At 36.6% G+C, this 13,241-nt stretch overlaps 1 protein-coding gene across 2 annotated transcripts; it reads right to left on the bottom strand.

The window, feature by feature from the left end:
- Positions 1-828: 828 nt before the first annotated feature.
- Positions 829-5,146, bottom strand: LOC135156335 (uncharacterized). Of its 2 annotated transcripts, XR_010295441.1 has the most exons (5): positions 4,944-5,142; positions 4,194-4,380; positions 3,406-3,523; positions 2,871-2,985; positions 829-1,180 (listed from the first exon to the last, which is right to left on the bottom strand). XR_010295441.1 is itself a non-coding variant. In XM_064108447.1 (4 exons), exons 2-4 carry the CDS (start codon positions 4,322-4,324, stop codon positions 1,097-1,099), a joined length of 324 nt encoding a protein of 107 aa, XP_063964517.1. In that variant the 5' UTR covers positions 4,325-4,380; positions 4,944-5,146; the 3' UTR covers positions 829-1,096. The 2 variants fall into 2 exon arrangements, 1 of the variants encoding a protein (XP_063964517.1); XM_064108447.1 differs by lacking the exon at positions 2,871-2,985 and having other exon boundaries at positions 4,203-4,380; positions 4,944-5,146.
- Between the last annotated feature and the right edge of the window lie 8,095 nt (positions 5,147-13,241).

Genomic DNA, 13,241 nt, shown 5'->3' with positions numbered 1-13,241 from the left:
CAACTGGTCCTAACTGGTACCAGTTAGGACCAGTTGGAAACATGAGTTGTCAACTGGTGCCAGTTAAAACCAGTTGGAAACACCAATTGTAAACTGGTGCCAGTTAGGACCAGTTGGAACATGAGTTGTCAACTGGTGCCAGTTAAAACCAGTTGGAAACACAAATTGTCAACTGGTGCCAGTTAGGACCAGTTGGAAACATGAGGTGTCAACTGGTGCCAGTTAAAACCAGTTGGAAACACCAATTGTCAACTGGTGCCAGTTAGGACCAGTTGGAAACATGAGTTGTCAACTGGTGCCAGTTAAAACCAGTTGGAAACACCAGTTGTCAACTGGTGCCAGTTAGAACAAGTTGGAAGCACCAGTTGGAAACATAAATTGTCAAGTGGTACCAGTTAGAAACACCCTGCAATGTATAGCATAAACAAAAATGAATCATGTGGATATGTACATTCCCGATCTTTTACTCTTCTCATATAATCACTCCTTCGTTTTCCTTGCGCACACACACATTAGAATATTGGTACCAACACCCCCCCCCCCTCTCAGGCGGTTATTTAAATTATAAATTATCTTCAATTATCTTTACATTGAATGTCCACTCCTGTTATAACAATGTGCATGGACAAGTGAAATAATTATCCTTGCACATAGGACTGATGAAATGAATCAAGGTAAATTTGTAGCATTGTATTGAAACCTTGTTAATTTCCACATGCACAATATAACAGGATTGGACTGTAAACTTGCTCTGGTAAATCAATCCCTCAGTCTCTTGAAATCTGTACCAAAAAACATCAGAGAATGACAAAAGTCACAAAAAACATCTATATGGTATTTAAACTAGGAATTTAATGAAAGAAAATTATGTTACAAACTGTAACATGCTGTGTATAATTCTTGTATTATGTGTCAACAAAGATCATTAACTTACACAGTAAATATGTAGTCAATCCAATTTTTACATGCTAGCTTGGAGACAAAATTTGAATATAATGCATCTAAGCATTTACCTTCAATAAATAATATGTACTATTTTTAAAGGAATGATAAAGGAGTCTTTTTTTAATTATTATTTATTGAGATCTTGGGGCCCTCACTGGCTCTGAAGAGGAAACGTGAAACAGGTACCTTCCTTTCCTGTAGTGGCACTTGATCTTTGCTGGTAGATGCGATGTATCTGAAGATTAGAAAAAAAAACCAATGGAATGAAAAATAATAAGTACAGTGAATACCGTAATACAAAATTTCAGTGGTGTAAAATTATATCTGCACATAAAGAAAATACATGGGATAGTGAAACTTCTCTAAGTTCCATATTTCAATGATTCAATTATAAATGATAGACAGCACATCATCATTTTTATTACAACATGTATAGTAAGTTCACATGGTCTTGGGAATACTTCTGAAATTGACATCGCAGAGATGAAATTGCCTCGACCTTTTACCTATACATTTATTTTAATAATAAAGACTTAGACTATGTATGTTTGCATATATGTATCTAGGAGTCTATGTTGCACATTATCTGCTAACATCTGATGGGTATTTCATGATTGTCAGTGCCGACTATTTCAGTGAAATCATTGCTTTTGATTGGCTGAGAAGCACTGGCCTCTGACTGTTACTATGGTAACTGTCGGAAAAAGACAACTTGTTAATGCTGACAACTTTCAAAAAGCAGTTCCCAGAACATGTTTAAAAACGCAAGACAAAGCAAAAAAAAAAATGAAATACAAAATTTTATCCGAGGATTAAAGGGATGGTCCGGGCCGAAAATATTTACATCTAAATAATACTTGAGTAAAATTCACAGAGCAAAATGATGAAAATTTCATCAAAATAGGATAACAAGAAGTTATTGAATTTTAAAGTTTATCAATATTTTGTGAAAACAGTTGTATGCACTTCGTCATGAATATTCATTAGGTGGGCTGATGTCACATCTCCACTTTCCTTTTTTTTATGTTACTAGATGAAATCATAAATGTTTGATTTTTTCATACATGTGTAAATGATGCGTCTCCATTGTAATGAAATAAGTTGCGTCAATAACTAATGCACCTAATCAGTTGTCAATCCAATTGTCAATAGTTCTTGGTTAAAAATATCTTAATAAACCTAATCTCATATAATAAAATACAAAAGGGCAATTGGGATATGACATCATCAGCCAACCTAATGAATATTCATAAAGACATGCCTAGAACTATTTCACCGGAATAATGCAAATCTTTAAAATTCAAAACCTTAATTAGTTATCAAATTTTGATCAAGTTTTCAGCATTTTGCTCTGTGAATTTTACTCTATTTATTGAGATATGTTTCCAGCCTGGACCATCCCTTTAATTCTACTTCTACGGTACCCCCACACATATTGGTAAGTCAGAGGTAAAAAACAACGAGAACCAATTTAATTTCAAAGATAAGAAAATACTTCAGCCTCCAGATTTAAGAAAAAATTCAGGAAATTTTATTTTAGTTCAGACTAATTGTGCACGTTTCATTTCGGAGGTCAATCTGAAATTATACTTCCAGTTCCAAATTCACGCCATTTGGTTATGCAAAAGCATGAATTAAAATTGATGGGCATGGGCCCATGTCACTGGCTAGCCTAGAGGACTCCATGAAGATAATTTTATCATTTTTACATTGTATTTTCATCACAGAGCCTAGACAAGCCTCCTATAAGGTTGCTCATACAACTGTGTAAACAAAGATAGATTTCCCTCGGAAATCCACCTTTCACATAATGATTTTTGGGCAAACATTAAATTTTTACATTTTGTAAGCCTTGATACTCTAAATGTGTACAAAGGCTTAAAAAAAAATTAATTGTAAAATGTACAAATTGGAAATTTTCTTACAAAAAGGATCACTTGCTTGCAGATCTTGTCCTCACTGCCTCTGAAGAGTTCACGTGTGACAGGTACATTCCTTTCCTCTACTGGCACACATTCTTTGCTGGTAGATGCGATGTATCTGAAGAATTTTTTTCAAAAACAATGGAGAGAAAAATAATCAGTACAGTGAACAACAGCGAATAACAAATACGTATATATTACAGTGAATAGCAATACATGTCTACACCTAATGCGGGCAAGGGTTACTACAGAGTGTTGTAAAATTCCATTTGCACTTTAAGAAAAATACATGGGATTGTGAATCAATTTTTACATTGTATTTTCATCACGGAGCCTAGACAAGCCTCCTATAAGGTTGCTCGTACAACTGTGTAAACAAAGATAGATTTGATTTTTCCTCGGAAATCCACCTTTCCCATAATGATTTTTGGGCAAACATTTAATTTTTACATTTTGTATTAAGCCTTGATACTCTAAATGTGTACAAAGGCTTTAAAAAAAATTAATTGTGAAATGTACAAATTGGAAATTTTCTTACAAAAAGGATCACTTGCTTGCAGATCTTGTTGTCCTCACTGCCTCTGAAGAGTTCACGTGCGACAGGTACATTCCTTCCCTGTACTGGCACACGTTCTTTGCTGGTAGATGCGATGTATCTGAATAATTTTTTTTAAAACAATGGAGAGAAAAATAATCAGTACAGTGAACAGTGAATAAAAATACGTCTATATTACAGTGAATAGCAATACATGTCTACACCTAAGGCAAGTTGCCTAAGGCGGGCAAGGGTTACTACAGAGTGTTGTAAAATTCCATTTGCACATTAAGAAAAATACATGGGATCGTGAATCAATGATTCAACTATAATGATAAACAGCACATCATCATATTTATTTAAAAAATGAGTAAGTTCACTTGGTCTTGGGAATACTTCTGAAATCGATGTCGCAGAGATCAGTCCTTCATGTTTATAATTCCATGGAGCTCAATAAATGGCTCTCCTTATGCCTCCGAATTTGCTTTCCTAGACACACTCAATTTTATAAAATGCTCAATTGTTGTAGATTGTTATTAAAATTGTAAATGCAACAGCTGTGTAGCTATTAATTAATCTGTGGTGAAACTAGGCTTGGGTCATGTACAAAAATATCGCGCTCCTCAAAAAAAAATTATAAGTAGGGTGTCCGAACTCATATTAGGCCTAAAAAAAGTGCTAGAATTTCATATTTTACATCTTTAAAACCATTAAATCACCATCTCTTTTCCATAATTCTCATAATAGAAGATACACAAAGACCCCAAAAGAAAACTTGACATCTGAATTACCTAACTTACAGCCTCCTCATATGGAGGGCAGCAACGAAGTATTCGGATCTCCACTCCTGAGTCCTGGCGGTTCTGAGCTGGGCCTTCTTCTGGAAACTACCGGTACCCCAGGTCATGTTCACTGACTTCATCTCCTCCTCGAGGCTCAGTATGCATGACTCCAGGTGGTTTTGGGTCTCCCTCTCTCCTGAAATACACAGTCAAAAAGTGATAAACAGCTATTCATGAAAAAATCAGACTCTTAAAATGGTGGAAAAAATAATGAATTTCGATTTTCGGCATTTCAAAATCTCATCAAAATCCTCAAATCGTGTGTAAAGTGATTGGTGCGCAGACACGAGGCGCTGGCCACTATCATAATGTTAAATCTGAAATTGAAAATCATAACTGGCTGAGTCTCAGATTTTTTCCAAGACAAAGAAAATCAGTTTCACATTCGATCACATATCTCTCTCATTTACTTATAACAATATATGGAACAATATCAACTGAAAGATTTTGTGAAATAAAAAGAAATTCATGTTAATTCTTAACACAAATCGTAAGGTCAATATGATGTATGTGCGCAGACTTGCACCGGCATGGCAGCCACACATCCACGCCCGGCTAGTCGCGGCCGGCAGGCAGCGCTGAGGGGCAGTAACAGGATGTCCTGACGAACTCTAACGTTACAGCTAGCCCCGCAGCTAGCTGCGAGCCGCGCCATTTAACAAACTACGAAAAGAAAATCATAGAAAATTGTTAACTTACCTGTAGAGCCTACTGCGAATGTCTTAGCTTTCAAGTCATTGTCCAAATCTGGTCCGTGTGATTTCAGTGGTTGAATTATTATTAAAACGGCCTTCTTTACCCTTCTTTATCGCACTAGCACTCGATAAAAGTGCGGTGCAAATTAACGGCGCGGCGAAGATGGCTCTTTCAAATTCAAATTAGATTGGCGGTTTGCGTTTGGCGGCGCTGGTTAATTTGCATAATAGCGATCAGTGGCACTCAGTGCGCATGCGCAGGCCCGCCCGCGCCCGGTGATTGAAGGAAGATCTGAGTCAGGAATAACGAAGGGGGGGGGGGGGGGGGAGGGGGTCTAAAGCAAGAAAGAAGTTTTAAAATAGAAATACGAACTTCTTAACATACAAATTTCTTCTTGTTTGGTTTTGGTTGGCAACCAGTCAAGAAATGACGATTTTTGCCTCTGCTTTTGGAGCTTTTTTTTTTCTTTGAAAGTTTAAGAATGAATTAGCTTAATATTTAATTGTTCTTTATTTCTATTTTATTTATTTTCTTTTTATTTGAAAGATAAAGATAGCCTTGCTTAACATGGCAAGGTTGTAAACTAGCAATAAATATGCGCGTTATAAATAGAAAAAAATAGCTATTCTATTCACCTTCAAAAATATTTTTTAAAATATCAGTGAGTTAAAAAAAGAAAAATACATTAATTTTTATGTGATTTGTAAAAATAGTGTAAAATAGTCCTCTTTAACTTAAATTAGAAAAAAGGGATTAAATAGGAAGAAATTTTTTTCTCGCAACAAAAATATATCTAGGATAACAATTTTTTTAATGTAAACTAGAAAATTTCACTGAGAATACCATGTTTCGATTTAAGTTATATGGTAATATCGAACCACATACTTTAATGAAACTTTTCAAGGTGGAAATATTAAAATTAACATAAAGAATAATTAAGTTAGTTATTATGTAGATATTTTTTTCCTCTTATCCTCAATCGAGCTGTGTATAGGATGGATAAATGCATGGCATTTATCGTGGTAAAAGGCTGAATTACATGAATTTGTACAGAGCAAAATTTCAGTAAACAAATAAGCAACAAAAAAATAACAAAGTATACTAATGTATAATATTGGAAAGGGGATACAAAAAGAAAAGTATACAGGGAGGGGGGGGGGGTAATGTCAAAAGCAGGAACGGGCAAAGGTTGGGAGTAGGCTAAATGTATATACCTTTAACATATATATAATGAACATTTTCACATAAATATATATTTAACCAATGTTGAATGAATAACAATACATGTGGATTGTATGAAATAATACTTGCTTTTTTTTAAGAAAAGTAACGCTTTGTTGATGGTAACAATAATAATAGTTATAGGAAACACATTCATGAATGATAATCATAAAGAATTATCTCAAAAGGAATTAAAAACAAAGATAAGAGGACTTTGAAGTAATATGATCTGTACAAAAAATATAAATATTAATGTAAAGTGGGTTACAGCTATATTGAGCCGGTGACTTGTCGGATAAGAAATTTGAATGATTACTGCAGATATCAACAATTACAAAAATATTTCAAAAGTCAGTTTAAGAGAAGCGACAAATAAAACAACAAAGGTATGAAAACATAGTTCTTATATAATATATATATATATATATATATAAACTCTGTTGGAAATAAGTACAATGCATTACCACTATGCCTCTAATATACATATATATATATATGTATATATTATATATGTATATACGGGTTCTTACTAGAATCAACTGGTAAGTCCTATTGGTTCTAACTGGTATCATTTGGTTTGATATTCCAGTATGGTTAATGGGTTTCAAGTGGGTTATGGGTGGCCTATGGGTTCCAACTGGTATAATCTGTTCCAGTTTGGTTTATGGGTTTTAACTGAAATCAGCTGGTAGATATATACTGGTAATGCCTATTGGTTCTAACTGGTATCAATTGGTTTGATATTCCAGTATGGTAAATGGGTTTCAAGTGGGTTATGGGAGGTCTATGGGTTCCAACTGGTAAAATATGTCCCAGTTTAATTGATTTATGGGTTTTAACTGGAATCAACTGGTAGTATACCAGTAATGTATGTTGATTTTAACTGGTATCAATTGGTTTGATATTCCAGTATGGTTAATGGGTTTCAAGTGGGTTATGGGAGGTCTATGGGTTCCAACTGGTAAAATATGTTCCAGTTTGGTTTATGGGTTTTAACTGGAATCAACTGGTAGTATACCAGTAATGTATGCTGGTTTAACTGGTATCAATTGGTTTGAAATTCCAGTATGGTTAATGGGTTTCAAGTGGGTTATGGGAGGTCTATGGGTTCCAACTGGTATAATCTGCTCCAGTATGGTTTATGGCTTTTAACTGGAATCAGCTGGTAGATATGCCAGTAATGCCTATATTGGTTCTAACTGGTATCCATTGGTTTGATATTCCAGTATGGTTAATGGGTTTCAAGTGGGGTTATGGGAGGTCTATGGGTTCCAACTGGAACACTCTGATCCAGTTTGGTTTATGGGTTTTAACTGGAATCAACTGGTAGGTATACCAGTAATGCATGTTGGTTCTAACTGGTATCAATTGGTTTAATGATATACCAGTATGGTTTATGGGTTTAAGGTGGCATTAACTGGTATATACACCCATTGGGTTTCTATGGGTTCTAACTGGCATCAAATGGTCCAGTTTGGCTAATGGGTTTTAAACTGGAATCTATTGGTAGATAAACCAGAAAGGCCTATTGGTTTTAACTGGTATTAACTGGTGTACTAATTTATACCAGTATAGTTAATTGGTTTCAACTGGAATAAACTTGTATGTTTTCAGCATGTCCAGTTGAGACAATGGGTTTCAACTGGAATATACTGGCATGGTGGGAGTTTACCAGTTGTGCCAATTGGTTTCAACTGGTACCAGTTGACTCCAGTTGAAACCAGTTAAAATTTCAACTGGTTTCAACTGGTTTTTTTACCTGGGTGATGGTAGACCAATAGACGAGTTGGCAATTGGACGAATTGGCTTTAGACGAATCGGAAATGAACCTTTTTGGCTTTGGATGGAAAGCAAAACGGACGAGGTCCAAAAAGACGCTTTACTCCGCAGACTTTCGAAATTTGGGTCTGTGGGCATGCCTAGGCGTTGTGCTGTTATGTGACGTGAAATGTTAATCGAACATAGCTGAATTGAGTCAGTGAACAACCCATATTGTTTTACACTAGGAATACAAATAATTGAAATATCAAAGAGTGACTTATGCTTTGAGATTTATGAAAAGAGAAAAACAAGGTTGTGCTACATCAACCTAACAGTCTTATTATATTTCACGTGCATAAAACATTGTAGATAACCCCTCTTTGCTCATAGCGCCTTTGACCGATGTGATCTCTGTTGGAAGAAACAAAGCCAAAATCCAAGCGGGCCTTTCAAATATATGTTAGATTTCTTATCGAATTGATAACATGGAAATTTTTAAGACAAGACGTGGGAAATTCTGTGTTTCTTTTCGTGGATACACTTATACAGAACGGAACAGAGCGAGGGGAATGATTTATTGGAGATGCAGAAACCGGAAAACCTGTTCAGGCACACTCGTCACACTAGCCGCCGCAGTTTCGGCCTCGGGCCCGGAAGGCTACGGCGAGCCCGAGGAGAAGAATCCCCACTCCCACCCGCCCAATACGAACGCCGCAGCGATTGAACGTGTGCAGTCAATAATAAATGAACGTGCAAGGTCTGAACTGACGAGTGTCCCAGATATATATAGACAAGAACAAATGAGGTTGCTTCTTGAAAATGAGAGTGCTGCAGCAGCCCTTCCACCTTTGAAGTAAGCATCCATAGACCATAGCCATACATTTTTACATAATCATAACTTAAGGTCTAGTCATTTTTTTTAAACATCAGACCGCCGAAGCGAAGCAGCCACCTTGGCTGGGTGGGGGGGGGGGGGCACTTCCATTGTCTAATGTTAGTTAGAGCAGAGGGGTAGATTGCCAATTTGTCTACTGCCATCCCATCCACTCACCACATGCATTGTCTACCTTCATTTTGTCTAAACTCTAATGCGATTCCGTCCAACATTTTGTCTAACACCCATTTCGTCTAATCATCAGTTCGTCCCGGGGGGGGGGCACTTACATTGACGAGTGGATACCATGCGCGACCAAAAAAACACGTTAAAAGGATGTCTTTTTCAAGATGGGGCACGTTACGTACGTAATGTAATGAGGGTGTCAAAAACACTAAAATAATGAAAAAAGGGTATCTATTTCGCAAGGAAAAATACATGTTTAGGATCAAATTTACGACGGTAAAAAGACTAAAATATTATATAAAGGATGTACTTTTTGCCCAACGGTCAACACTACGTGTTTAGAGTCTGATTTGGGCGAGGTGTGGCCGTACCAAGCCCAATGATGTAGGTAAATGTAAAACCGACGTCCGTGACATTAAAATATCGCTGTACTTGTTTAGGGGTTCAATTCAGGGAATACTTGCCAAGGGTATCGTTTTGTTTCCAATAATTGTTAAGGGTAGGGTTTCACACGCCAATACTTGTTAAGGGGTGCAATTTCAGAATATGGAAAATACTTGTTTAGGGTGCTTTTCGGGACCCCATGGTCGCGCATGGTATCCACTTGTCAATGGAAGTGGCCCCCCCCCCCCCCCCCCGGGCAGTTCGTCTAACTTTTATAATCATTTCGTCTACCACCCATTTACATCTAATTCCATTTAGGCTAATGCCAACTCATCCATTAATCAGTTTGTCCAATGTTCATTTAGTCCAATAGCCATGTCCGCTAATATCAGTTGGTCCAATATCCAAATCGTCAACTTGCTTAAAATCAACTTGGCCGCGGGGGGGGGGGGGGGGGGCACTTCCATTGACGAGTGGATGCCATGCGTGAACATGAGTTTTCGAAAAAAAAACTAAACAAGTATTTTCTATCTTCTGAAAATGCACCCCTTAAGTATTTGCATGTGAAACCCTATACCCTTAACAAGTATTTAAAACAAAATGGTACCCTTGACAAGCATTCCCTTAATTTGACCACCTTAACAAGTACAGCAATAGTTAAACAGCCCAGCAATCCTTTTCTAGTAGGTGTACATGTATGCACATTTGAGTAACAATTACATCAGAGAAGCACATAAACAAATAACTAATGGCGTGATGAGTAAGTTTGCAATTAACTTTGTATTTGACTTGATTCCATAAAAATGGGATGAGATATCAAGTTGATCACTTCTAGAGATTTCATGACTAACTTACTTGCAGGTAAAAAAAAATCAAATCACGAACATTGCATCGCAGGCCGGCGTGACTGGACCGTAAACATGTAGCTTAAATTACCTTGCAAAATATATACCCTTTTTCAGTAGGCCTATTTCAGTATTTTTGACACCCTTATTACGTTACATACGTAACGTGCCCAATCTTGAAAAAGATACCAATTTTATGTGTTTCTTTGGTCGCGCATGGTATCCACTTGTCAATGGAAGTTGCCATTTCGTCTATCATTCGGTCCACCACCCATTAGGTCAATAATTGGTTCGTCTAACAACCAAATCGTCTAATTTCGTCCAATTCACAAATCGTCCAATAGTCATTTAGTCTAATAGCCAATTGGTCCAATAGCCATTTTGTCTTTAATACGTTGCATTATCCGAGTGGGGGTGGCAAAATGACTTCTTAATTATACCTTAAAATTATTGAAGATAAAAAATGATTTAAGAAATCATGATGATAACTAGGCCTATCATCAGATATTTGTGTTATTGTTTACATCTTTGAAAATTTTGAATATAATGGATTTGAATAGAATGAATATTGCACTTTTCATGTTTTTCTATAAAAAGGATCTCTTGCCTAATTCCCTTAAGAATTATTTTTTATTAAACACATCTGTACATACTTATTCAACAAGAAATGCCCAAAATATCCATATTCCACAGTGCAGTACTTCCATCTTCAAAAACAGTATATTTTATCAAGGACCAGTTATTTGGAACTCAATCCCTTCTGATATTCAATCAAGCCCTTCGGTATCTGTTTTTAAAAGGAAATACAAAACATTTTTATTGTCTAAGTCTTAGATTTATTCTTGGTTCTCCCCCCCCCCCTATTCTCATTCGGTGAAGGTTTAGTAAGAAGTCTGTTTGTTTGTTATGTTTTTTGTTTTTTTTTCTCATTGAATTTGTGATTATATGATGTTTTCAATATTTCTTTAAGTACTGTACAATTTTTGTTATGGGTTGGCCTCACACAAGGTTTCTTCCTTTTTGGTCATTACCTTCCTCATTTCTTTAAATTTGATGTTCATTGTATTTACATTGTTATTTTTTATGTATTTTTATCTTGATCTCTTGAGGAGAAATAAATGAAACTTGAAATGAACAAAATGAAAGTACAAAATGAAAGTACATGTAGACTAAGTGGTCATTAGACCATTTGCCTCGAGACCAGTTGGCTAATTGGACTAAATAGTAATAGACGTAATGAAAATGGACAAAGTGACTATTGGACCAATTGGCAAAATAATGCAATTAGACCAAATAATAATAGATGAAATGGTTATTAGACCAACTGGCTGTCAGACAAAATGGTAATTGGACGATGTGGATAATGGTCTGGTGGTAGACGAAATGACATAAGAACTTGTGGTGAGTGGAAAAAATGGCAGTAGACGAAATGGCAATAAACCATTTGTATTAGAGGTGCTGGTCAGAAAATTGGGATCGTCCAAGTTTACAGGGACCGTCTCAGTTTTCAAAGATTTCTCCACACAAGAAATCTAAAGGAAAGTTCACTCACCTGTCAAGTGCTGACACTAATCAAGTGCGCTAGTCAATAGACGGTGAACTGAGGGGGAATTGAGGTCACTGAATCTTTTTTTAGCACTCGATCCCCGTGATTGCTGTCTTGTGTCCTGCAGGGAAAAGTGAAAAAAAAAACTGTCCCCATAAACAAAGACAATCCCAATTTATCAAGACATGATTTGTCTCTGTTTATGAGGATATCCTTGTTTTCTGGGACAATCCCAAATATTGGACCGGCACCTCTACTGATTAATGAGTCGAGTGGATATCGACATCATGCATGGAAAAGTCAAAGAAGCTTGTAAAACTATAGAGGATCTCTTCCTAGATCATGGCAGGGGCACGTTACGTACATGTGTAAATAAGGTTGTCGATGACAATACTGAAAAAGGGTAGGCCTATCTATTCTAGATCTATATTTCGTTAGGAAAGCTATGCGTTTACTAACTTTACGGTCGAGTTTGTGAGGGTATAGAAAAAGACTACCTAGTAAAGACAAAGTAAAATGCTTTATACTAGGGGATGAACTCTTTGCACCATCAATACATGTTAAAGATAAATTCCAGTTTTGGTAATGATCTAAATATTACTTTTTACAGAATCTAATATAATGACCACCTAAGTGTCTGTTTGTATGAATAAAAAATATGTGCCAAAGGATTCTAGAAGAAATTGTGTAATTGCTGAGAAATAAGCAAAATAAGCGCGGATTCGGTCACTTCCGTCGGGTCTTTATTTTAGCAATAATAATACACTGTCCCACGTGTGCCTATCTGTGTTGGTGATCTTCAGCGTGAACATTTTTAGCGTAGATTTCAAGATTTCACAAAGTTCAGTTTATGTAACTGTACCAGATCTAGATCCTCGATGATATACTGACAATTAAGCCTTGTTTTACATACTTTCTCATGAAATCAGTGTTTACTGCAACTACTGGAATTTCTCTTTAAGGGTCGATTTGAGCAAGGTGTGGGAGGTGGGGCAGTACTGGACCCAATGTAATAAGAGGTAAAGTTGACTTGCGTGGTCATGTGCTAGTCCGTGCAGGGGTGGATCCAGGATTTTTCAAAGGGGACGGGGGCACATTTTCCTGAGTAAATTTTGACAAGCAAAACTTGTGTATGTGCGGCATATTCCAATTAAAAAATATTTGCTGCCACTCTCAAAAGGAGGGCACACTTGTGTAAGAACGGCATATTTACATTAAAAATATTGACTCTGACTCCCAAAGGGGGGGGGGGCACTTTCCTTAGTCAATTTTGACAAGCAATTCTTGTGTATGTATGGCATATTCGTATAAATATATTTGCTGCTACTCTCAAAGGGGGGGGGGTGGGGGTTGTGTATGAACGGCATATTTACATTAAAAATATTGACTACGCGGTACCGGTATGACTCTCTTTAGGGGAGACATGGGCCGAAGTGCCTCCCCCTGAATCTGCCACTGCGTCCATGACTACATTATACTATTAT

The sequence above is a fragment of the Lytechinus pictus genome, chromosome 2, assembly GCF_037042905.1.
Source record: "Lytechinus pictus isolate F3 Inbred chromosome 2, Lp3.0, whole genome shotgun sequence".
Lineage (NCBI taxonomy): Eukaryota > Metazoa > Echinodermata > Echinoidea > Temnopleuroida > Toxopneustidae > Lytechinus > Lytechinus pictus.
The sequence above is the reverse complement of the archived record's forward strand: the minus strand, read 5'-3'. Positions and strand labels throughout refer to the sequence as shown.

Coding starts and splice junctions, on each gene's coding strand:
- LOC135156335 (XM_064108447.1), bottom strand. CDS start 4,324: ATGAAGTCAGTGAACATGACCTGGGGTACCGGTAGTTTCCAGAAGAAG. Junction 3,524..4,202: donor GCCCTCCATATGAGGAGGCT/GTAAGTTAGGTA, acceptor AAAATTATTCAG/ATACATCGCATCTACCAGCA. Junction 1,181..3,405: donor GCAAGCAAGTGATCCTTTTT/GTAAGAAAATTT, acceptor TCTAATCTTCAG/ATACATCGCATCTACCAGCA.